Here is a 26,855-nt window from a genome sequence, read left to right on the forward strand (position 1 = left end):
AGCCTGGGGGTTTAAAAACGTTCAAACGCAGGGCGGCTGGCTGAGCGGTGCAGTTAGCGGAGGTAGGAGCTGACGTCGTTTCTTCACACCGGCCCCCCTCACTCAGGTCTCCTCGTCGCCTAATCCTAGAATAATAAATGGCCTCTCAGAATGTGGACCCGGCCGCCGCCAACTCCGCGGCCCAGAGGAAAGCACGGGAGTCCGGGGCTCAGGCTGCTCGGGGCTCTGTGGGCAAGAGGTGAGACGCAGTGTCCTGTGTGGCTTTGTGTTTATAGATGGGTCTTTGTGTGTGTGACTCTGGGGGCCATCTTTTGTACGGGCAACAGCTATACTGAGGTTCTCCTGGTAGGTCCTTTGTATGGGCTCTGTCCACCACTACATGGGAAACCAGAGTGGATGATTGTACTATACTGATACACTGTGCAGCATCAACCATTCCCAGAATGCGGACCGGTGCAGTCTGAGGACCGGTGCAGTCTGATATGAAGCCCTACCTGAACGATCCCATCAATCTGTATACAATCAGGCGGGGCTTCCGCCTACTACATACTTTATGAATCTAATGGAGAGTGTGTGTGTGTGTGTGTTTAAGGTTGCCACCCCACCCCTTTAAACCTGAACACATGAATTACAGAGATTCTGAGGCCAATGTAATGCAGATAAGGCACCAAATGCATTTTTTAATTACCACCTTAACCACAGAACCTGTGTAATGTTTTAAAGGGATGAGGTGGCAGCCACCTAATCGCTTTTAGTCATTGACCAGAAGATTTACCCCCCCCCCCCCCCCTTTGTGATATGGCACTGATTTACTTTAACTGACAATTGTACAGTCATGTGACACTGTACCCAAATGGTATGCCCTTCTTTTCCCACAAATGGAGCTTTCCTTTGGTATCTGATTTACCTCTCCAATATGGGGGGAGAATCCTAATTTTGCCAGTATGTATTCTGCTATTTCTATTTGTCAAAAAATAAGCGTATATTGATTGGTTTGCGTGAAAGTTAAAGCAGATCCCCCCCCCCCCCCTATAGTAGGGGGATATTTTACTAGTAATAGGACTTCGGCAGATCAATTGGCCACTAACACTTTGACACTTTTTGTTTTGGAGATCAGTGCTAAGCCTATGCACAGTCACTGTACTAATGACACAGGCAGGGAAGGGGTTAACGGCAGGGCGGGGGGGGATGAAACTGTGCCTAGCTAATGTTTTAATGCAGTGGGGGGGGGAGTGCTTTTACTAGTGGAAGATGTGGATCAGTGTTCCTGCTTTACAGGCGCACAGGATCCATGCCTTCTCTACTGACAGAACGGCAATCTGCCTTGTTTATATGAGCAGAGTGCTGTTTGGTACACAAGCAAAACGATCAGTGGGTGCTGGTGGACATGAGGTACACAGCGGGAGTGAGCCGCCAACAGCGGCACTCCCGGAAGTGTGTGCAGCGTGGTCGCCCTGTAGCAGTAAATGTGCTGTAGGGTCGGTCGGGAAGTGGATAAAGTAGAATTTTAGTCAGAAAAGGAAGTCCTGCTAGATCATTTCAGGCTGGCCCCTTTTGCAGGTATAGATATGGAACACATTAAAAATAAGTCCCTCTACTGTTCAAAATCCAGTAATGCACTCGCCCTCCCCTGCACATGCTCAGTTGCTCTTCATTTTTAGGCAATGTTGAGTTTGTAGAGGCTGATCTGCTGACAGCCTTAAAGCGGAGCTCTGCCCAGCCCTGCAAAAATTAACAGCCAGCAGCTACGCATGCTGCTGACTTAATAGGACACCGGGCTTGTCCTGGAGTCCAGCGACGTCTGCACTGCAGCTGTTTCCAGCAGCTGTCGGGTGCTGCCATTGCCATTAACGGAACCTGGTAGTGAAGCATTACGGCTTCATACCAAGTCCCTACTGCACATGTGTGAGGTGCCGTTGCTCTCCTACTGGTGCGGAGAGAGCCGAGCTGCTGATGTAGTTTGCCGCGGCCAGATTCGCTGATCAGCGTGCACCATGTGCAGGCCGCTTGGGCATGGGAGAATGTCAATGGACTTATTCCTGGCAAAGTAGGTCTGCACAGTAGCCCTCGTGCAGCCTTAGCGTGGATCTGAAGCAGTTAAACAGGCCTGTACTCAAGCCATGAATGGAAGATTGGCTGCTGTGAGGATGTCCTTCCAGAGCCACGGCCCCTGGAGTGCTGTGAATCTGGCATGCTCTGTAATCGCAGTAAAGGGCAAATCAGTGACCCTTTACCATGTGATCATCTATGTCCAATCACAGCTGTTCACATGCAAACAAACTTGATGGTTTTTGGCATTCCTTTCATCAGAGCGTGAGGAAAGAGTGGGTAACCGCCAATTCTGACTGCACACATGGGCACTAATCAGCGAAGAAGAAAAATAATTTATTTGCAAAACTTTATAACCAAAACAAACTTATTTTATTTTTTTTCTGACTTTTTTGCTAAATAAAAAAATGCCACCAAAACGGATATGGGTACAGTATTGCATGACTGCGTTATCGCCGTCCAAAGGGTAACAGCACTGGAATCTGAAAATTGGCCTGGCCTGGAAGGGGGTTAAAGTGCTCAACACTGAAGTGGTTAAACACCTGCCGCCTCATGATCCAGTGCTGTCCCCATCCGCATCCCTGCTGCTCTCTCTCCAGCTGGCCGTAGATCTGATTATACAATTTTCTTTCCACCATTGGCTGCAGGAAAGAAAATTGCTCGAGTTTCCGGAATCCCTTACACAGCGCTATTGTATTCTGCCGCTGGTAGTGAACGCATGTGAAAAATCACAGGCTGGATGTTCTGAAGTCTATCGATTTGACTTTAGTACAACCAGCCTGCCAATAGATGGATCGAGTCTGGGCTGGTTTAGTAGGGATCAGCCAAGATTTGATTTATGGCTGGCTTGAAGAGCTCCAGTCTCCTTCAGAAAAATTGTTGGCAAATACTGTAGCTGCTATTAAGGTCCCTTTCCTGTCCACAGATCCAGCGTTGTTCCTACCTGAGCCGATTTTCTATAATCGGGTCTTCTCGCTGGCATCTTAAAGTGGTTTTAAAGGGTAGAAAGGGGGGGGGGGGGTTATATTTATGCATTCACATAAAAATAAAACCTGTGTGCAGCAGCCCCCCTAATACTTGCCTGATCCCCATCTCTATCCAGCATTGTACACGGGTGGCTCCATCATCTGGCACGCTCTCCTGATTGGCTGAGACACAGCATTGGCTAACCAACTTTGACATCAGCGGGAGCCAATCAGGAGAGGGGTGGGGCCGAATTGCAGCTCTGTGTCTAAATGGATACAGGGAGCTGTGGCTCAGATGCCCCATAGCAAGCTGCTTGCTGTGGGGGCACTCAACGGGGGAGGGGCTAGGAGTGCCAACGAGGGACCCGAGAAGAGTAGCATCCACGCTGCTCTGTGCAAATCAATTTCAGGGCAGGTAAGTAATAACGCGTTTTTTTATTTTTAAGGTGCGGGGGGTGGGCTTTATCACTTTTAAGTAAGGGAAACCGTCAGTGAAGCCAGTTTCCCCCTGTATTTTGTGAATAGTCCTGCAGGGACGTATCCCAGGCCACTTTAATTGCTGCTGCGATCTGAATGAAAGTGGGAGCTGGTACCTGCTCCCCCTCTACCCCAAAAAATGCAAATAGTGGAAGGATGCAAAGGGGGGGGGGGGGGAAGAAACAAACATGCTTCTTTTAAATCCTCCTGAGTAGGCTGGGAGGGGTGTTTGTGTTGCACTGTGAACGTCTATGGATGCGCAGGGGCGTGCCCCCATGGGTGCTCCCTCAACACACAGCTTGCTATAAGCGCACCCATCAGAAGGAGAGGAGGTACATATAATTGGTTTTATTTAAAGAAATTCTAAAAGCTTTTTATGTGGACCATTACCCCCTCCCAACACAAGATTAGGATGGTGCATGCCCATCCATAAAGGGGATGTAAATATCCAGTGCAGACATTTACCTTCAGGTAAGCCTATAATGAGGCTTGCCTATAGGTCACTACTTAAATATCTCCTAAATGTGAGCCATTTAACTTTAGGAGATATTTGCAATACATGCAGCCGGAGCCCTTGAACCCAGAAGAAGCGCCGGGTAAAAGGTTGGCCCTTTGCAGGCGCAGCTGGAAGGCTTCAGGTTAACATAAGTATTTCATAATGAGCTAGTATGCGATGCTAGCTTATGCTTTGTCTTGCAGGGTTTTTGTTCTACTTTTTATTTTTTTTTATTTTTTTGACTTGTGACCAAATCAATGTAAGGTTACCACTTTTGTTGCATTGTGGATCCATTTAAACTGTGATGAAGGAAGGGTAATCGCATGATAAATCAATGGGTGTTATTTGGTGACAACTGCATACATTGTTAGCAGTTCAGGTTGCCATCTCATTTTAATGTGTGGCAACAGTTTGCGCTTTTTGCAGCTGAAACAGATTGCTACAATAAGACTTGGCATTGTAGATGAGACAGATTTTCAGTTAGACATAATTAAGCGGTGTCCTGAAAACATAATTTGGAGGCACTGGGATTGCAATGATCAGACATGGGAAGAAATCAAGTAAGCGCACTAACTGTATGCTTAAGTGGCGATCATATGTGTTCTATCAGTGCTACCTAAAATTGGTATACATTGGGTCATGTCCAGATATTTGTTTACGTTCAAAAATAGAAACCTTTGGATGTTTAACATGTGTATGGGTTACCATGACCAGATCTAGTTTAATTGTCAAATTAAACTACTTTTTTTTTTTTTTTTTCCTCCAGGTTACAGCAGGAACTGATGACATTAATGGTAAGTGGAACATTTGATTTGTCAGTGACTCTGCTAGGTCAGATCTAGTTTATCATTTTGATTCTTCTTTCCAGATGTCTGGTGATAAAGGAATCTCTGCTTTCCCAGAGTCTGACAACCTGTTCAAATGGATTGGCACAATTGATGGTGCTGTGGGAACAGTAAGTATCAGTAGTTTAACTTTTTTTTTTTTTTTTTCCTCTGTTTTGATTAACCACTTGCAGACCACATGTGCACAATGCACTGCAGACAGGGCTGCCTGTACAGTCTAAGTGACACACTGGTACGTCACTGCCTGTTTCTAGGTTTTTTTCATGCATATGCACCCAACCCTAGGTCTCATGCCCATGGCTTCTGGCTGAGGCATTCCTACCTTCTTGGGTTCCAGAGCAGCACATCAGCCAGGGGAGTAGGTGTGTGGCTGCTGTTCCTGCTTCTCAGTGCATGGTAAATGTCAGCTCCACAGTGATAAAGCTTCGGGCTGCATGGCGGTCGGCTGTTCTCTCCCTGTAGACAGTGTGGCTGGAGTATACAGGAGAAGAGAGCAAGCCATGTGCGTGCGAAGGGGTGGAGCTTATATGTGCCCTGCTGGCCCACAGGAAGTACTCAGCTTGGTTACTTCTGGGGCATGTGACGTCAACGGGCACCAGAAACGTTTGTTCCTGTCTCTAGAATGGTGCAAACAGGGATGCTGGGAGGCTGGTGATTTAAAATTGAAACCCAGCAGAGCCTGTGGACCACTGCAGGGGCAGGATGGACTCCTCTGACACCTGCACAGATGGCAGAAGCATGCCTTAACACTAGCACCTCACAGGAAAGCCTGAAGTGTACTTTACTTGCTTGTAAGTCCCTTGCAACCAGTAGGGACTAGGTGAAGGGGGCACATTTCTTTTCCTCCTGCATGGGGTGTTATGAAGTGTATGTGGTGCAAAAAAATTTTTGGGGTCATTTGTTTTGCAGGAAAAGGCCCAAGAGCAGCCACCAAAAAGGAAATGTGCGGTTTGCGAAAGCAAATTGAGCTCCTCATGGAGCAAAGCGGTTTGCCGCACCTGTATAGAAAGCCTGGTTAAGGATGACCCAGTAGTCTCCTGTCAGAAAATGCTGACTTCTGTTGGCGATGAGCTTACATCTACGTTTAGCTTATTTTAAGACTCTAATTGACAACAAGTTTCAAGTCCCCTCAGAGGTTCTGTCTCCAATTAGGACTTCAGGTCCTAGCGTTCCACAGCAGAGTGCAGAGAGAAGACTCTGAGGCTGTAGCCAGATCTACCCCCCCCCCCCCCTTTTATTATTTTTTTTCTCCCGAAGAATCTGGGTCAGATACAGGGCCCAGGGATAGAATCAGCAAGTGGCTTGAGGTACAAGTTGTCACTGGAAGATTTAGATAACTTATTAAAGGCTATCTATATGACACTTGATACAGAAGAGGAGAAACAATTGTCTAAACATGACCTTGTGTACAAGGGTTTGCATGAGTCTATGGTGTGTGGGGGTTTTTTTTTTTTTTCCAGGGGGGAGGGGGGGTGCAGATACCTGCACCCACTTCCGGCATAGATATCTGCAGAAAGTGCGCCCCTTTCCGAAAGTCCCCCGCTGTATGCTGGGAAACACACGGATCCCAGAGACAGAGGGGACCATCCTTATTGCGCAGCGCGACTCGCGCATGCGCAGTAGGGAACCGGGAAATGAAGCCGCAAGGCTCCACTTCCTGATTCCCATACCCAAGATGGCAGCGGCAGCACCCGACAGACAATCGAGAGATTGGCTTCGGGTGCCGACATCGTGGGTGGGTAAGTGTCATTATTTTAAGTCAGCAGCTGCAGTATTTGTAGCTGCTGACTTTAAAAAAAAAAAAAAAAAAAAAAAAAAAAAACGGCAGACTCCCGCTTTAAAAAGGTTTCTATTTGAAGGGGACATGGTGCAGCCATGGAACAAAAATTCCAAGTTGGACGCACCTTGTTGAGAAGTTTCAAAAAACTTAGACCTGGTTTTTGAGGATATGGGCACGCTTGGGGATCCGATGGATAAGGGGAGATATCCTTCAGAGCCCTGGGATTCAGCCATTGAATCTTAAACCAGCTCTGGCCTCCACTTGTATAGCCAGAAACTTTGATGTATGGTTTCTACAAACATTTGTTGGCAGGTACCTCTAGAGAGCAGATTCAGAAATCTTTCCCTCGCCCCTTTCATGCAGCAGGGTTTTTGGCTGATTCTTCTGCAGAATCGATAAGAATGACAGCTAGGACTTTGATCTTTGTGAATTCAGTCAAAGAAGCATATGGCTTAAAACCTGGTCAGGCAACACTGCCTCAAAGTTGCACCTATGTGGTCTTTAACAGGCTATCATCTTTTTGGCCCAGGTCTGCAAGAGGCGCTGGAACGCATGGCCAATAGAAAAATTCTTTCCAAAGAATAAGAAAGCCGACAGTGTGTTTTGCCAAAGTAGGCAGCAGGGTCTTGGAGAGGGAAAATAGGCCCAAAAAACATTGGAAAGGGCAGAGGTCGAGGGGGGTTGTCTTGTTTAACCCTCCAACAACCTGCCATACCACAGTGACTTGTCTCCCAGTGGGAGGAAGGTTGAGGGCTTTTCTCCCATAATGGGCAGCAGTCACCTCAAGTCCATTCATCCTGGACCTAGTGACCAATGGGTACAGGCCTATAATTTTCTTGCCAGCCACCAGAGTGATTATTGGTCACCTTACCTCCCCGAGATCGGGTAAAAGCGAGGGCCCTGGGTCTCCAAATTGGAGACTTGTTAGATCAAAAGGTCCTGATTCCGGTTCCCCAGTTGGATCAGGGCAAAGGGGTGTGTGGGTTATTTTTATTTTCCCCCTCTCCTATATTTGTCAGGAATATATCGGCTTATCCTGAACCTCTGGTCTCTAAACCATTTGATCAGGTACAAGCACTTTTGTATGGAGACTGTTCTCAATCAAAAGCCTGCTTTACCCAAACTGCTTCATGTCCACTCCTGGATTTGAGGGATGCTCATCTTCACATCCCTATTCATCCAACCTTCCAAAGATTCTTGAGGCTAGCGAACAAGATGGGAACAGAGATTTGGGACTTTCAATTTCAAGCCCTCTCCTTCGGTCTATCCTCAGCCCCACACATTTTTACAAAGGAGTTGGGAGAGGCACTGGCTCCGCTAAGGTTAAAGGTGATAATTATTATCCCTTACCTGGATGACCTCCTACTGGTGGCATAGTCATACCAAAAGTTATTAGTGGATCTCCAGACTACAGGACTTCAATCTCTAGGCTGGTTAATGAACAGTCTTCCTTGGTTCTGGCCCAGAAAGTGACATATCTGGGGTATGACTTTTTTGCTCAGTAGACCAGCTTTTCTCTTGTAGGAGAAGGTGCCTCCTGCCTAGGAGTCCTAAGTTGGCTAAAAAAGATGCTCTTTATGCAGTTCTTGCATGACCTCCTAGGTGTATGTTGTAATCCTGTAGAATTTTAAAACTTAATTTTTTTATTTTTTATCTGAGATTTTAATTACATTACACTTTTTTTTTTTTTTTTTTCTTTTTTTTTTTCTTTAGGTTTATGAGAATTTAAGGTACAAGCTTTCTCTGGAATTCCCAAGTGGCTACCCCTACAATGCACCAGCTGTGAAGTTTATTACCCCATGCTTCCACCCTAACGTAGACAGTCATGGAAACATCTGCTTGGACATTCTAAAAGATAAATGGTCAGCTCTGTATGATGTTCGGACCATATTACTCTCCCTACAAAGCCTTCTTGGAGGTGAGACCATCTTTTATGTCCTTGCATACTTCTATATGTGATGTAGACACTGGTTCCCCTCCCAGATGCAAACTTTACAGTACCTTTTTATTGCAGTTTAGGCAACTGCCTGACAAAATGGTACTACTTGACAAGGTCTACATATCTGTATATAGAACAATAAGCAAATTACTCTTGGATATAAAACATGTCCACACTAAAGTGTGGTGGTATTTTATTTTTATTTTTTAACACGTGCTTTGAGCACAACGTAGGCCACCTAGTGGTACTTGCACATGCCTTTATGAGACCGCTATAGTTCTGGGGGAAAACAATGATTTGGGGCACAATTTTATAAAGCACTTTGCAATAGTCTTAAACTGGCTTGCCTGAAAAGCCACTTATGTTGGGCCAATATATAGTGATGCACCGAAATTTCGGCCGCCGAAACATATCGGCTGAAAATGCCCTTTTCGGCAATTTGCCGAAAGAGAAAAATGGCCGATAATGGAGCCGAAAATGGGGCGTGGCCTGGGTGGGGCGGGGCTCCGCCCCTGGTGACGCCCATCATGGGGGGTGTATAGCGCAGGAGAGCCACCTCCGCCGCCTGTTTGATAACAGCGCCGGGAACATCACAGCTTTCATTTCAATTGCTGTGTGTTCCCGGCCGCGCGCAGTCACACGCAGCCCCTCCCCCTTGTCCGGGCACTTAGACAGATCATCCGCTGGATTGGACGGATGATCTGTCTATCAAAGTGCCCGGACAAGGGGGAGGGGCTGCGTGTGACGGCGCACGGCCGGGAACACACAGCAATTGAAATGAAAGCTGTGATGTTCCCGGCGCTGTTATCAAACAGGCGGCGGAGGCGGCTCTCTTCCCTGCACACAGTGCACACACTGGCTGCAATGGGACACACTGGCTGCAATGGGACACACTGGCTGCAATGGGGCATGCCTCCTGTACCGTGTCCCCAGTCTCTGACCGCCTCCTGTACCGTGTCCCCAGTCTCTGACCGCCTCCTGTACCGTGTCCCCAGTCTCTGACCACCTCCTGTACCGTGTCCCCAGTCTCTGACCACCTGTACAAAAATATTTTTTAAAAACAGTCATTTTCGGTATCTGTTTCGGCACCAAAAACCCATTCGGTGCATCCCTACCAATATAGTTTGGTGGTAGGTCAGCCTTTGACAGGAAGCATCAAATCTTGTTACAGCTTCTCCAGTTTCAGGTGTCCTCAGGACCCGTTTTAAGCTGGCAGTATGCTTTACAGTCTGATGCAATCTCCTGCCAGGGACATTGCCAAACAACCCAGTCAATTGGGCCCTTGTACTACAGAACTGCTGTTTAGATCTAAAGTGACTTAGTTTGATGCATTCACAATGCAACGTGTCAGTTTTTAAATTGATTCCAAGTTGAAATTGGGCTCTGTCCTGTGAGTTGTCAAACGTGCATGGCATTTTACAGAAGGGTAGGATCAAGAAAATTTAAGGTTTGTAAAGCTGAATATTCTAATCAGCCTTGAGTTCAGCTTTAGGGCTCATGCACACTGCTGTATAGGACCATATACTAGCAAGAGCCTGCATAAAAGTTTCTAGGACCCGCTGCTGCATACAACCACCTGTAGACATCAGCAGATGCAGCTACCTGCCTGGGATTACAGAAAGCCTCCACACATATGGATGTAGGCTCCAAACACTGAGGTGTGTATGATCAGAGCATATGTCCATGTGGGTGCTTTATGCAGCCTCTCGAGTACAACTGCATACAGCTGCATCTAGTTGTCTATAGGTGGCTGTATGTAGCTGCTTCATGTACCTGAAGTTGTTACACAGGCTCTGGATGCTGCACAGCCCCCTCTAAAGCTGTGTGCATGAGCCTTAATATAGCTGGGTAGTATATGCTTGTGACTAGAGTTGCCACCTCATCCCTTTAAACCTGAACACATATGAATTACACAGGTTCTGAGGCTAATATATAATGCAGATGAGGCACTAAGTGAGTTTAATTACCACCTTAATCAGCCACAGAACCTGTGTAATGTGTTTGGTTCTAAAGGGATGAGGTGGCATCCCTACTTGTGACCAGTTTCTGAGAGATGCGTTCCAAACTGCCAAGTGATTGCATGTGTGGTTTTTCTTATCTTAACAAAATTTCCTGTTTCAGAGCCAAATAACGACAGTCCCTTGAATGCACATGCTGCAGAGCTCTGGCAGAATCAGACGGGTAAGTGCTTTTAATGTCTGAATTCTAATGGACTCCTTCCATGTTATGGTGGGACATTGTGTATGTCAAGCACCTTCCTCCAAGCGATTTGCTGTTTGAAAAAGCGTTTCTAGGGCACAACTGTTATAAATATTACTGACTTGTCTCCTTCTACATTGTGATCTATTCATCCATGGTGTTGGTATCTGGCTACACAATTTTAAGATGAGTTAGGATTGTATTTGTTTTATCTGCAACCATTATAGAAAGATTTACAGGTAACAGTATCAATTTTAATATGAAGTGTAAAGGCCCATGAAAGATAAGTTTAATGTCTGAAAAGATTGCTTTTGCTTTGTAATGGTGCCATGTATGCTAACTCTGTAAAAGACCATGAGAGAGATTACTCTGAGTAAAGTAAGCATCTTGTGGGCCTTCACCAGAAATTAGGACATCTTTATGTCAAACAGTAAATGTGGGAATGTGGGCTGGGGGTGTTTTACCCTCAGGGATAGTAGATCTAAGATGAATGGGATTTCCAGGAGCCATTAGCTGAGGAGAGAATTTTTCTGCATCTCCCTAGTGACAGCTGTTTACTTTTAATTATGTAGAGCAGACTTTGTATCTTGCCATACAGATATGTAAATTTAGGTCTAAATATAACGCAGTCTGAAATCCTAGCCCAGCAATACAAGCTGCCTTTCCAGATCTGTCTGCCCCTAGGTGGCAGTCCAAGCACAGCATTTCCAGATGTCATCCATGGTGTGTGTGATTTGTAACCTGCATATATTGTCTTGCAGCATACAAGAAGCATTTACTTGAGCAATACAAGAAGCACACCCAAGAAAAGGACATTTGACAGACTGGCTGTATGTTGTGTTCTGTATATGAATGCTGTAATATACGCTTAAGTTAATAAGAGTTTGATTGTTGTGTACAAATAAAGTGATTTTAATTTTTTGACTGTATTGTCTTTATGTCCCATATACATTGATCCAGTCTGCCTTTCCTGAAGTTGCTGAATTTGTCAAATTCATTAAAGATGTAAAAGCACACATACAGTATAATTGAATATTGACTTAAAACGGGGCTCGACAAATCCCAGCTTGCCGTTGCGACTAGAAATTGTACCCTAGTGCCTCCAGACATGGAGCAGGAAGAGTGGCTCGGCAGCCGCTGACATCCTCCTCCCTTCTCCACACACTGTTGGCAGAGCAGCGCCGCAGTGTGTGAAACTGTACGTAGAGAGGAGCTGTCACAATTGAGGCAGAATCTCGGGGTGGGCGGGACCCTGATTTCCAACAGCAGCCGATGGGATCTGGGCGGGCCGATGTGTGTATGTGGCCCTGCCCCTTAAGCAGCCCAATCATTGGCTGGATAGCTGCTGGGTCCCGCCCACCTGACATCACGCTGAATGTGTCAGCTCCTCTCTCCATACAGTTTCTCACAGTGCAGCACTGCAGGGAGCATTCAGTTTCACAGTTACACTATTGGTTGTGAAACCAGTGCCAGTTGGTGCTGCCTGCCCCATCAGTTCCAACCTCAATGCCACCCCATTAGTGCAGCCTATTGGAGCACATCAGTGAAGGAGAAACTTATTTTCAAAATCTTATGACAAAACAATTTATTTTTAGTGTGTGTGTATTATTTTTTTAATTTTTTTTTTTTTTTTTTGTCCCCCCCCCCCCCCCCCCCCCCCCCCTCTTTTTCCTCTTGGCAGCAGGCATGAGCAATTCTTATTGTCCAATACCCCAGACATGCAGTTCTGGGCACTGGATTTAAATAACTGGCTCCTAGATTCTAAGCACATTTGTCAAGCCATGATTTAAACTTTACTTGGCTATGCAAAAGAAGTGCTTTAGCTGCTGACATGAGCTCATATGTGCCAGCCTGTAAAGTCGGCACTGTCTGCTTCTCTGGCATTGAGGGGTTGCATTTGGGAGCTGGTTATCACTTCTGATCATTACATGAGACCTTGACTGCAGGGAAGACTGGTCCTGGAGCCTCTGAGATGTATGTGTTTTCCAGGGGGCTATGGGGAAAGGGTGGGCTGTGGTAATGTCATCCTTGCCTAGATGAGGATATGGAAGTGTGGTGCCACCAAAAAGGTACTTGCCTAACGTGTGTGTTTCAATTTCCCCCCCCCCCTCCTAGCGGCATAGCATACATGTGCCTAACCAATGACTTGGGTCAAAGTCAGGCAACTATTCAGAGATCAGAAACTGAATTGCATTACACACTTCTTGGCAAAGGTTTTTAAGACTGTAAAGGTCTCTGTAAAGTTGTTACAACCGCAAGTATACAGTGCATCCAGAAAGCGTTGCAGAGCTTCACTTTTTCCACATTGTCACAATGAATTAAATTAATTAATTTCCTCATTCTTCATACCCTATGACAGCATGAAAGGAGTTTGTTTTGAAATCTTTGCAAATTTTTTATAAAAAAAAAAATTACATGTACATAAGTGTTCACAACCTTTGCCACAACGCTCAAAATTGAGCTCAGGTGCATCCTGTTTCCACTCATCATCCTTGATGTTTCTACAACTTGATTGGCGTCCACCTGTGGTAAATTCGGTTGATTGGACATCCTTTGGAAAGGCACACACCTGTCTATATAAGGTCCCCCACCATTAACTGCATGTCAGAGCACAAACCAAGCCATAAAGTTAAAGGATATGTGTAGACAGGATTGTATCGAGAAATCGGGGGGGGGGGGGGGAGGGGTACAGAAAAATTTCTGCAGCATTGAAGGTCCCAATGAGCCCAGTGGCCTCCATCATCTGTAAATGGAAGATGGCTCGTTTTTCCTGTGGCTTTCATAGGGCAGCCGTTGCTTTCAATGGGCTGCACTACATGTTCCTCATGGGACATTTTGGCGTTTTGACGCAACCCACAAAACTCCAAAATGTCCCATTAACCACATGTAGTGCAGCCCATTGAAATCATTGGTTAATGGGACATTTTGTGGGTTCTGTCAAAAATGTCCCATGAGCAACCTGTAATGCAGCCCATTGAAATTAGCGGGTTGTCCTATGAAAGTCACAGGAAAAACAAGCCACAAAACATTTGCTCCCACTATGCTAGATGTGAATGGGCTCTGAAAGTGAAATTGGTGCAGTAACCCAAGAACAATGAGGCTCCATTTACATCTGTGTTTTGCTTGCATTTCAGAAATTCACTGCACTAAGCTCCACTCTAAAATAAGTTCTGAAGTTTATTTGGGGCGATTGCTGTGTGTAGGGCAGCCCATTCAGGTGGATGAGCTGCCCTATGTGCGTCCACAAATGTTTAAGCAGCTATAGATGCTACACTGTAATGGCGGTGGTCTGACACGTATAGTGTGGTGGGCAATCTGGCACTAACAAACCCTATCTGGAGGTATATTGGTGACACTAATACAGTGATTCGTGAGAATACTGTTCCTGTTCTGAGACTGGCTGGGAAGGGGTTAATTGTGTAATGTGTGAAGTTTAAGGCTCCATGCACACTAGAGCTCAAACTGCAGTTTGGGTGTTTTTTTTTTTTTTTTTTTTAAAAGCCCATAAACTCCATTCTATGTTAGCCTATGTGTCCATGCACACATGGATGTTTTTTTTTTAGCTTTAATGAGCAGTGGAGTTTATGGGCTTTTTTCTGAATGCCAGAAATTTGCGTGCAAAGATTGCAGCAGAAATTGGAAGAGCCGCCCCCCCCCCCCACGAGAGCTGAAGGACCCTGGGTACAGTGGTGTACCCAAATCTTCAGGGGCCATTATCCTGTCTCCCCTCCTTACCTGTCCAAGTGGCTGTTCAGATTCTCCCCTCCTTACCTGTCCAAGTGGCTGTTCAGATGGGGGGTGCCGGCCATTGGGTCTTTCCAGAGGGATCCTGTCCCCGACTCCTGGGCCCCCAGTAGCTCGTGTGGGCTGCTGGAGAGGGCGCGGCAACAAGCACCCGCATCCTTTTCAAACTTCGGGAAAATGGTGGCGGCGTTCTTACCCAGGAGGGAAGGCTGAGAGTCAGCAGGAGCAGGCGCCCACATCCTCCTTTCGCTAGCGTGAGGAGGCACCAGTTCTCTACGGTGGATGTCTGCCTTAACCACCTCAGATGGGAATGAGGAACGGAAGGCATTGCCACCCCCCCCCCCCCCCCCCCCCATGTGTATATACTGACTGGTACAGTGCAGGACACAGCCTAACCTTGCACCTCCCTATGGGGACAGCAGTTGGGGGGGGGGGGGGGGCAGTTTGGCGGCTATCCTCCTTGTGTGTGGACCATAAGGATGTAAAAGCAAGCCCGCTGGCTGTGGCAAAAGGGGAAGACAACGGTGAGTACTTTCCTTTGGGAATTTAGCTGCAAGTTCCCCAATTCCAGCCAGAGGGTTTCTGGGCATTTGAGATAATCTTCCCCTGGGGTCTGGATTCAAATCACCCTGAAGCTTATGCTAAAAACACCAGCCGCAGCTCCCTCTTACATCAGAGATGCTGTATGGTGGACAGGTGGTGCAGAGGCACGAGTGTGCCTAAACCACCTCAGATGGGAAAGAGGTAGGTGGGCCATTGCTCCCCTTTCCTGTGCATATACTGACTGGCGCAGTGCAGAACCTGGGGTCGGGATACAAATAGCCCAGATGCCACAGCTCCCTCTTACAGCAGAGACACTGTGGTTATCGCAGCAGTAGGCTGCCAGCCTCTCCCTACATGCCCAGTTGTGGTACATTAGTAGGGATGAATATAGCGTACAGAGGGGACCTGGTATACCACTGAACAAGTTATTAATTGTGCAGTGGTTGGTGGATTCAGAAGCCCCCTGGTCAGCAGGTGCACTAGGTTACCGGCCCTGTTAGCCCAGCTGCTAGGAACCTGAAGTTGCTTCAAGGATGCTTAAAAGCTGACGTAACATTCAAGGATGGGCAGGGACCAAGCTTCTGTGTGGCACAGTAGGGGTTCCCTTGTGACAGATCCTCCTTTTGGGGGTTGCTTGCTATAGGTAACTTTCATAAACTTCAACCTCCCACTCCACCTTTACACTGTGGTTATATTATAGTGTAGGAGGTAAGAAAAACCTTTTTGTTGGTTTGGGCTACAATCCACTCGGTGGCAGATCTAAAGGCGATTCACCATAAATCGCTTCCTGCATCCTTTTAATTGAGGATTTTCTGTGCAAACCTATGCAAGAACTACATAATTGCTTGTTTGAAGCCTGCAAGTAGCTATTTACCCCCAGGCTAAATTGGTAACACCTCTTCTAGAGACTGTCTTAAATTGGTCTCTAGGGCTTGGCTCATTGAGACTTTAGTTGCTAATCAGCCCCCACCTGGGTATGAGCTGGCTAGTGTTTGCTCAGTCTATGGAGGTAAGGCAGGACAACTACTACTATAGTAGGGTGTCCAACCATTTTTAGGATTTGTTCCTTCAGTGGTGGTGAAGGTTTAGTATCTACAGCCCAGGCTATGCCTATGAAATAAATAGCTTGTTGGTTATTTCATAAAAGGACAGACCATGACTCCTCATTGGCTGCACACCAGTAGACCTCAGTAGTGAAGGTTTGTCCTTGCTGGGATGTTTTTGTGACACAGCAGAAATACACATTGAGATTTGTGACATCTCTGCTCATAAGGGCTATATTGCTGTACATCAGAAATGTACTGCACTGAAGCTTGTTTGCTGTCCTTTATATCCTAAAGGTACTGGTTTGTTTGGCTACAGATCAGAAAAAATACAATGGTGAAGGTGGTCTGTACTTTCTGGTTTTGTGCTGCACAGCAGAAATGCACATCATTGAGTCTGGTGACATCTCTGCTCATAATGGTTATATTGCTGCACATCAGACATACACAAGATTGAGGTCTGTCTGTGGGGCTTGTGTCCTGTATTACTGTCTTGTTGGGTGGTTATTATCAGAAAGGCAGCAGTGAAGTCTGATGGTCCTGATTTGAGTAGCGTTGTGCTGATTCAGACAGGCTATTAACGGCAATGGCTGCCGAGTTTAAACATGCGATTTGACATGTTGAGTCGCATGACAAATCATTTCAATAAGGATGTGCTATCTCTATTCAGAGTGTTTTATTGTTGCACATCAGACATATACAGGATTAAGGTCTGTGGGGTTTTGTGTCCTGTATTAGTGCCTTATCAGAAAGGCAGCAGTGAAAATTGATGGTTCGAATTTGTTGGGCTACATAGCAGAAATACAAATTGAACCCCTGCCAGGTGTAGTACATATACTACCTTTGGTAATCCGTGTAGCACCACAAAGTGGTGTCGTGACGATTTTAGCCATGCGATTTGAACATGTTGAGTCGCAAGGCCAAATCACTTCAATATGGATGTGCCATCTCTATTCAGAATTGTTATATTGTTGCACATCAGACATATATGCAAGATTGAAGGTTGTCTGTCCTTTTTTATGTTTTGCATATACTGCCTTATTGGCTGCATATCAGAAAGGACACAGCAGTGAAGGTTGCTTGTCTTTTTCCGATTTTGTTTTTGCTGCTCTGCTGAGAGACACATTGAGGATGGTGGCATCTCTGCTCAGTATTGGTATATTGCTACACATCAGACATACACAAAGATTGAATGTTTGTGTCCTGTATGTCCTATATTTACTGCCTTATCGTTTGTATATCAGGCACAGCAGTGAGCAGTGTTTCTCATTGATCTACCTTTCTGCATCTTAGGGATACACAGCAGGGGATTGTTCGCTGCACTCCTCCAGGGAGTCACAACATTGGGGACCCCTTATTTGTTCGACCTGAAAATTGCAATTTTTTTCCCCTGCGACCTGTGTAATCTTGAGGTCTGTGGATCCAGGAATCAGGGACTGCCGGAGTCGCACAGACACAAATGGTACCCATTGGAAGCCATAGTGTATGACTTCTCATGCGTCTTGCAGTCCCAAGTCGCAGGTTGGGTTGCACGGGTGTGGGAGCCCTAAGCTTATCTGTCCCTTCTGGTTGAGGTTTTGCTACACAGCAGGAATACTCATCATGGCGTTATTGTTTTATTTTGCAGCAGACCAGAAAGATTGCAGCTGTAAAGGCTGTCTGTCTTTTTCCTCAGTGTCTGCTTTTATGTTGTTGCACAGCAGACATACTCAAGATTGAAGCTTGTTGGTGCTTTCTGTTTCAGAAAAACACAATGCTGCAGGTTGCTTGTGTCCTTTCTCAGTGTTGGTTCTGTTATTGATTGATAACTCGGCCAGACATTTGTCTGGGATCCAGAACAGTTCTATCTGAACTACACTACAGAAGTGCATGACAGAAAGGATTGTCTTGTGTTCCATATTTTACCCTGTGGCATAGCAGAAATGCACAACACAGGAGTTGGTGTTCATATTGATCTTATAACTATTTGGTGGTTTGTCAGAAATACACAACATAGAAGTTTGGGTCTTTCTGTCTTTATATTTATAGCCTTGTTTTGCTGTACATCAGTAAAACACAACAGTAAAGGGGGTTCCTGACCTTTCTGTATTTATATATCAGTTATGACCTAGCTAGCTGCACTATAGAAATACGCAGGATTTAGGGTTTGCTTGTGTCTTAATGTTTTTACATCTTGGCAGCACTTCAGAAAACCAGACTGTGAGGACTGTTTGTCTACATTGAGGTTCAGATTTGTGTCTCTTCCCATATTTGATATATGGGTTTAGCTAGTCACACTCAGGCACACAACATTGTTGTCTATGCTTGTGTCCTTTTTGTCTAAATCTATTGTGCCGTGCCCACAATCTATGATCATTTTATTTGTGATATTAATAATACATGTGTCACCTTTTGTATTTCAGCCTTCTTTTCCATGGAGTGGCCAGGAGTTCGGGCTGCAGATGCCACATATCAGAAAACCTCGACCCCTTACATTCAGGGATGCCAGAACCATTTCCTAGGGTTGAAGCCCTGTAGGGTTATGGGACACTGGAGGAAGGGGATAATGAATCGCCCTGTTTAGTAAGAACTTGGAGAGTTCTGTTCAGAGGAGTATTAGGGCCTGAGGATGAAGTATTAAGATGTATACCCGATTGAATAGGTTTTGGCTCGGTACATGGCCTTCATTTCGTCCTTTTAGCAAAACTAGACGTAGCAATATGGGTAGTCTACTCCTGCTAGGGACTTTAATCTCCTGAAGTAGGCTCTCAGGCGGAAGTAAAGACATAGATTGGGCATGCCTTAAACCCAGGGATCAAGCTTCTGTTAATCTATTACCCTTAAGTAGGCTTCCCTTTAGTCTTTGCTGACGTAAAGATAAAAAGGAACAAAAAAGGTTGTCTGTCAGGCCCCCCCCCCCCCCCTTTTTTTGCAGTTTTATTTCCCTGAACAGGGTAGTGTCAAGACAGAACCACTAAAGATAAATCAGAGACCTGTGTTGTAAGACAAGGACACTACATCAATAAGAGGGCCTAAGTCTCACCTACAGGCACAATAGGCCATGGTTGTTAGATAGGTTTGAGAAAGGCAACATTGCTAACCTACAAGTTTAACGTTTTCTGATTCCATCTTTAAGAGCCCATTCCACCTAGATACTGCATCCGAAGCGGAAAAGGCAGGGACATCTGTGGAGCAGACCTGCAGATCAGCCGTATGATCCAGCTAAGATACCTTCATCAAGCATATGAGCATATGGAGTGGAGGTAAAGCTCACTGCAGAACCAAGGTTCGCCAAGAGGGTCTTGCAGTGGCCCCACGCTAAGGTAGGCATGAGGTACTTGTTTATCCTCTCAGGTGTGCCGTCCTGGTAGATGACTTGAGAAAGGTACCAGTTACTTACCGGTAGCTGTCTTTCTGGGAAATCTTCCAGGACGGCAGGCCTACTTCCCGCCCGTTGGAGGAGGGAAAATTGTAGAACACTAGAAGGTGAGTACCTATGAGGAATGATTTCCCTTGTGAACCGGGTTCAGGAGTTACTTCTCTACAAACTGAGGATCAAGGGGAAGGGTGGGGACTTAAAACAGCTGTCGATTGATTGTGTTTCCTGTAGGGAGGAGCCTCTCATCTCTCAGGTGTGCCGTCCTGGAAGATTTCCCAGAAAGACAGCTACCGGTAAGTAACTGGTACTCTTCAACCAGCGTTTTCTGCCAGCAATCTGGCGTCCAGAAAAAGCTTTTTTGTGCTTCAGTGTGCATGGAGCCTTAACTTTACTATTCAGCTGTTTTTGCAGGGAGAAGAAACAGTCAGATCGCTGTTTTTGTTTTATGCAGAGTCCTGTGTTTTTGTAAGCACAGAACTGTGTATAATTTGGACACAGCATCCTTCTGTTCCTACATTGCCTAGTCACACTGGTGGGTCCTGGACCAGGCTCCATAGGTTGGCAACACTGGAGGTTGAGGACTTGGTTGTGGTATCAGGCAGTGGTGGCTTGCTCCCAAAACTGGCTGGTAAAACAGTTCCACTTAGTTTTTTTTTTTTTTTTTTGAGTTGTTAACCCAGTGTTTCTCAACTCCAGTCCTCCAAGGTGCCCCAACAGGTCATGTTCCCAGGCTTTCCATTGTTTTGCACAGGTGGTTTGATCAGTTTCAGTGCCTTTTAGTAATTACCACAGTTGTTTCTTCTGTGGGAGATCCTGAAAACATGACCTGTTGGGGCGCCTTGAGGACTGGAGTTGAGAAACACTTAACCTGTTGGTATAAGAGGTATTTGCAGGAGCCAGATAAATGTCTTTATGTTCCTAATGCTGCTTATTATATCTGTAAAAGCTTTTATTAATGGCCTTTGTTGGTACTCTGTATTGCATCTGGTGTTTGTAACCGTATTGATTTAGAAAACAGTAAAACCTTGGATTGCAAGCATAATTTGTTCTGGAAACATGTTTGTAATCTAAAGCACTTGTATATTAAAGCAAATTTCCCCATAAGAAATAATGGAAACGCAAATGATGTGTTCAACAACCATTTATTCAGTCCTTCAGTTTATAGTCCATATAAAAAGATTATAGCAATGTGATAGGTTGTGTAACAATAAAATGTCCATCCACAAAGGGATTAGAAGCAAAATCCAGCAGGAGCTACAGCATATAAAAGACGAGAGGTGCCTCTAAGTGTAGCAGTATAAAAGACCTCCAAGTAATGCAGGCATCCGGGGTAAAGCTGACCACACAGACCAGGGAGATGCAGTTAGTGGACCTCCAGCTGTTGCAGAACTACAAGTCCCATGAGGCATAGCAAGACTCTGCCTCTGGGTGTCATGCTTGTGGCTGTCAGTCTTGCTATGCCTCATGGGACTTATAGTTTTGCAACAGCTGGAGGTCCGCTAATTGCATATTCCTGACACAGACCATCCTCCACACCGCCAACTCTCACTGCTGTCAGTCTGCAATCAACTGAGAAGACTACCCTGCAGCAGAGCGTTCTGAAAGCGAGGCTTGAACCGCTCATGGAGCGCAGAGTGGAAGGGACGACTTTGATGGCACTGAGGATGACGGTCTATGTCAGTGATGGCGAACCTTGGCACCCCAGATGTTTTGGAACTACATTTCCCATGATGCTCATGCACTCTGCAGTGTAGTGGAGCATCATGGGAAATGTAGTTCCAAAACATCTGGGGTGCCAAGGTTCGCCATCACTGGTCTATGTGGACAGCTTTACCCCGGATGCCTGCATACTTAGATGTGCCTGTTCAGGGGCGTACCAATATGGGGGCGGGGGGTGCGGTCCGCCCCGGGTGCCACACTTTGGGGGGGTGTCAGTGGCCAAGTGACTTTGATATGGGGGTGATTTCCGCACCCAAGTCGGGGTGACACCGTCAGATCATCTCAAGGGCATCCCTGCTGTCTCTGGTTGCTCATTTTCACTTTCGTTTTTTTTAGAACACCCCCGTGCCATGACCACAATGGACTGTTCCAGATTGTTCAGTGAGTGACTGTATTCCCTCCTGCTAGCTCCGCCTCCACCCACCACTGCTGCTGCCTGTGTGTGTCTGTCTCATCTCTCTCCGCTGGGGTGGCTGCTTCCACACAGTGAATAGGAGTCCTCCCTAGCCGACTGAGAGCCTGAGGTGGTGAGTGGAGGGGGGATTGATGTAAGAAGAGGCTGCAGCCTGCAGAATTGTGTCTACCCCTGTGCTGGTCTATGGTGGGGGGGGGGGTCAGTGACTGTAATTGCTATATCCACCACTCCCTCTCCCTGCCATGTGTATTGTGTAGCTGTCTGACCTGATTGGGGGGGGGGTTGATGTAAGAAGGGGCTGGAGGAGTGTGTCTACCCCTGCCATGTGCTGGTCTGGGGGGGGGGGGGTCAGGGTGATTGCTGTGTCCCCCTCCCCCCTGCCATGTGTATAGTGTAGCTGATGGGGGGGGGGGGGGGTTGATGTAAGAAGAGGCTAGAGTATTGTGTCTACCCTGTGCTGGTCTGAGGGGGGGGGGGGAGTCAGGGTGACTGCTGTGTCCATCACCCCCTCCCCCTGGCATGTGTATAGTGTAGCTGACCTCATGGGGGAGGGGGGATTTCAGAATGCAGATATGTCCTATATACAGGACGCAGATATGTCCTATATACAGGACGCAGATATGTCCTATATACAGGACGCAGATATGTCCTATATACAGGGCGCAGATATGTCCTATATACAGGGTGCAGATATGTTCTATATACAGGGCGCAGATATGTTCTATATACAGGACGCAGATATGTTCTATATACAGGGCGCAGATATGTCCTATATACAGGACGCAGATATGTCCTATATACAGGGCGCAGATATGTTCTATATACAGGGCGCAGATATGTCCTATATACAGGGCGCAGATATGTTCTATATACAGGGCGCAGATATGTCCTATATACAGGACGCAGATATGTCCTATATACAGGACGCAGATATGTCCTATATACAGGGCGCAGATATGTCCTATATACAGGGCGCAGATATGTCCTATATACAGGGTGCAGATATGTTCTATATACAGGGTGCAGATATGTCCTATATACAGGGTGCAGATATGTCCTATATACAGGGTGCAGATATGTTCTATATACAGGGTGCAGATATGTCCTATATACAGGGTGCAGATATGTCCTATATACAGGGTGCAGATATGTCCTATATACAGGGCGCAGATATGTCCTATATACAGGGTGCAGATATGTTCTATATACAGGGTGCAGATATGTCCTATATACAGGGTGCAGATATGTCCTATATACAGGGTGCAGATATGTTCTATATACAGGGTGCAGATATGTCCTATATACAGGGTGCAGAATCCAGGCATGTGCTGTATACAATAAATATTCTTGAGAAAATGGAAAATAAATTGTGGGTGTTTTTTCATTTTAAATGGGGGGGGGGGGGGGGGTGCCAGATGTAGGATCCGCCCCGGGTGCCAAATGCTCTAGGTACGCCCCTGTGCCTGTTTTAATCATCAACCATGTGAGTTTCTAAATGTTGTACCTTCATTAAATGTAACCATATTGCACTTAGAGGTGCCTCTCTTCTCTTTTATACTCCAGTTGTGACATCGCCACTCTTATATCAAGACCTCACTTGTATATCAAGTTAAAATGTTGCTTGTCTTGCAAAACGCTCTCAAACCAAGGTTTTACTGTAGATAATGGGATGGAAAACTGTCCCTAGTGAATGCAAAGACTCTGTATGTTAATTAGCTTAAGGTACATCTCCTAAAGCATCATCTCTCGGGAGGTTGTCAACATTTTCCTTGAAGGCAGCATATGTAAGTTTTCCATGTGTGGGCTTTTTTTTTCTTTCTTTCCCCTAATGGATTTAATTGCATCTCAAAGAAGTATCTTTGCCCAAATCCCTAACCAGCAGCAATTATTATGTTTGCAAGGTCTGTGCCAAGACAACTTGACTGGCTTTTTTTTTTATGGTACCTTTTAGCTAAGTACAGTGTATATACACTGGTATTTTCCTGTTTTTAGCTTTAGCATGCTGTATTAAAGCGGGAATAAACCTGCTGAAATTTTTATTTATTTTTTCAGACCTGTAAGGGAAAAGGCATACTAGCTCATTATGAAAGGCTTACCTTAGAACAGTGATAGCGAACCTCGGCACCCCAGATGTTTTGGAACTACATTTCCCATGATGCTCGACTACACTGCAGAGTGCATGAGAATCATGGGAAATGTAGTTCCAAAACATCTGGGGTGCCAAGGTTCGCCATCACTGCCTTAGAACGAGGCCCCGGCATCTCACCTGATACACGGCGAGGGAGCTGACATGTTGCCTTGGCGTGTCTTCTGGATATCGCTGCTCCGGCCACTCACAGCGCTGGAGCCGCGATATCGTCGTGCATGCGCGCGGGAGATTTCTTTCCGGCAGGGTCCGGCGTCTTCCAGTCGAGAATCCCCTGTGCGCATGCGCCGATGCAGTCAGGTTTGCATGCAGGTTTAGGAGATATTTTTTTTCACCTACAGGTAGTTAACCGGTAGTTAAAAGTAAAATAAAAAGACTATACAATCACTTTAAGGAGCACAATGATCAGCAAATTTTTCAAGGGCGTGTTTTTCTTTCTTTCTTTTTTTTTGAATGGGGGTTTTTGTTTTTCCTCTTAGGCCGCGTACACACGGGCGGATTGTCTGCCCAACTAAGTTCGTCAGACAATCCGACAGACAGTCCGTTCAAAATTTGCATGAACGGACTTGACCACACACGATGAGCAGACAGTCCGCTGAAAGCGTGTGTGATGACGTGTACAGCACGTACGACGGGACTAGAAAAACGACGTCCTATACACTGCAATGCAACCTTCGGCCGTGTAAATCCTTTCTGAGCATGCGCCATACTTAGTCCGTCCAACTTGCCTACACACGAGCGGACTGTCCGCTGAAACCAAGTTTGGACGGACAAAACCAAGTTTGAACGGACTGTCTTACGGAAATTCCGTAAGACTTTGTTCGTCAGATTGTCCGCTGAAAAAGTCCGCTGAAGCCCACACACGAGCGGATTGTCCGCTGAAAAGTTGGACAGACAATCCGCCCGTGTGTACGTGGCCTTACACTCCACTTTCTTCCTCTTAAGCAATTTGGAATCTGCCTGTGATTCCTATCGTGGCACAATGCATGTTTGGATGCCATTATCAAAGGTGAGGTGCTATTCTGCTATGATTGTTATGCAACAAAACCCTGCGCCGAGCTTTGTCATCCAAAAATGAGCAGGAGCTTCCTTTTTAGAACATGCATAAGGCATAAATTGTGCTTTGGAAATATGAGCAGGAACACTAGTTCCCAGAAATAAGAGATCTGAACAGGGCCTTAAAGCGGAGTTCTGCTTAAAAAATAAAATAAAGTCAGCAGCTACAAATACTGCAGCTGCTGACTTTTAATAATCGGACACTTGTCTGTCCCAGGCTCCAGCAATGCGGGTTCAGGAAGCCCCGCCAGTCTCTCCCTCCTCTCTGCGGCACCAGCATTGTAACTGTGAGCACCCGGCTGTAGCTTCACAGCCAGGCACCCACTGAGCATGCGTGAGCCGCGCCATCATCTGGGACCTGTGACATGTCCCAGATGATTGCTGAGGGGGGGTGGAGAGGTGATCTCCCATCCTGTGAACCAGGAGGAAGTGGGAGCTGGTAAAAGAGGGTATCTCCCCCCCCCCCCCCCCAAAAAAATGACATGCCAAATGTGGCATGTCAGGGGGGATCACCTCCCTTAAAGCTGAAGTGCCATTTTTGGGTGAAACTCCGTTTTAAAGACAAATGCCAAACAAACCTATTGTATGTTTGGCCTCAAGCCTGTTCATTAGACAATTGTATTTGTCACCTCTGTCCAATTAGCAGGGAGGTACATATAAGTGCGTTTTTTGTTCCCACCCACATTGCAGTGTTTGGTGCTAGTGCATAGGTTTGTGGAATGCATACCTAGTACTAGGCACATGAACTTAAGTTGTGAAGGATGTTGGAAGGGCTGAAGTAGCACATTGGGTACCTATTGGCACAGTTGTGTAATTTACTAGAAATTTATTATAGGTGTGCTTTATAGTGGACCTATTCAGTGAAATGACTATGTTGATAAATTACATTATTTTTTAAGAAACAATGCTGGAAGCTGCTTTAAAAAAAAAAAAGGTTTGCACCATCTCCGTGGAGTTGGCCATCTTGGTAAAGCCAAGACTTTGTTAGAACCTGCAATTATGAGAACAGGGAGTAGCAGAGTAATGAGATCCTCAATTCGCACTAGACTAGCTGTTAGAGGCAGCAGTGCCTTAGCTCTCATGCTGCAGAGATACAGCTATGCAACTGTAGGCACGGGACTGCTTGGGCACACTTGCATACTAGAAAATCTACTGCTATTCTTTAAAATGAAGGCCAAGCAAAAAGGTATGTTTTTGAGGCTACTGTTCTGGTACAATTAACACTTCTAGAGGTTCACTACAGCATAATATATCTTCACTTTTTGAGTTTAGGGATTGTTAACTTTACTGTTAAAATCTCCTGGTCAGTTCTATACATTGCAAACTGCTACCGCCCTGCTGTTCGTGAAAAAGTTGCATCCGAATTTCATTTACTTCCCCCTATGTGCTGAGCATGAGGGAGAGAGTGGGCTGTCATTTTCCTCTGTGTGTACACCCACGTGTGCCTCTATAGTCACATGGGCTTCTCAGATTTGATATAGAGGAAATGCTCAGCATAGAAACACTGAGCACGTGCAGAGCTGCCAACACTGCTCTGCACAATGCCTAGCTGCACTGGGTACTAGGACAGAAGGTGGAGATAGAGAGCAGTGGGCTCAACCAGGTTTGTTGTTTTTTTTTTTTATGGGGGTTTAGTGACACTTTAAAGTGGTTGTAAACCCTTACAAACCACTCTGACCTACAGGTAAGCCTAGATTAAGGCTTACCTGTAGGTCCAAGAAATATCTCCAAAACCTATACGGTTTAGGAGATATTTGCCCGTAGACAGCGGCGCGCAGGCGCACTGAGCGTGGCATTCTCGATAACGAAGATGCCGCGTGTCTCGGCTCCCATGCGCGGGAGTGACATCATCGCGGCTTCGCCTAATGACAGCGGCGGAGCTGCGAGACCCCACCGAGAAGATGGATGCGGCGGACTACAGGGGACAGCGGTGACATCGCTGGCTCCTGTGTCAGGTAAGTGACACATAATGGGCTACTATGCGATGCATAGTAGTCCATTATGCTTTGCCTTTGCAGGGAATGAAAGAGGAAGTAAACTCATCAGTGTTTACTTCCTCTTTAAGGTGTGCTGTCTTTAGG

General features: G+C 46.1%; 1 protein-coding gene across 1 annotated transcript; it reads left to right on the forward strand.

Annotated features, from left to right (window-relative positions):
* UBE2C (ubiquitin conjugating enzyme E2 C) lies at positions 1-11,674 on the forward strand. Its single transcript, XM_077459213.1, has 6 exons — positions 1-238; positions 4,754-4,781; positions 4,856-4,942; positions 8,326-8,530; positions 10,673-10,732; positions 11,512-11,674. Exons 1-6 carry the CDS (start codon positions 138-140, stop codon positions 11,568-11,570), a joined length of 540 nt encoding a protein of 179 aa, XP_077315339.1. The 5' UTR covers positions 1-137; the 3' UTR covers positions 11,571-11,674.
* Positions 11,675-26,855: the final 15,181 nt, after the last annotated feature.

This window comes from Lithobates pipiens, unplaced genomic scaffold, assembly GCF_037356315.1.
Source record: "Lithobates pipiens isolate NorthernLeopardFrog02 unplaced genomic scaffold, aLitPip1_a1.2 Scaffold_28, whole genome shotgun sequence".
Classification (NCBI taxonomy): Eukaryota; Metazoa; Chordata; class Amphibia; order Anura; family Ranidae; genus Lithobates; species Lithobates pipiens.

Excerpts from the sequence above, each read along its gene's own strand:
- UBE2C (XM_077459213.1), top strand. The coding sequence starts at position 138 with ATGGCCTCTCAGAATGTGGACCCGGCCGCCGCCAACTCCGCGGCCCAG. Across the intron at positions 4,943-8,325 it reads TTGATGGTGCTGTGGGAACA|GTTTATGAGAATTTAAGGTA; the intron begins GTAAGTATCAGT and ends TTTTTTCTTTAG. Across the intron at positions 8,531-10,672 it reads CCTACAAAGCCTTCTTGGAG|AGCCAAATAACGACAGTCCC; the intron begins GTGAGACCATCT and ends TTCCTGTTTCAG.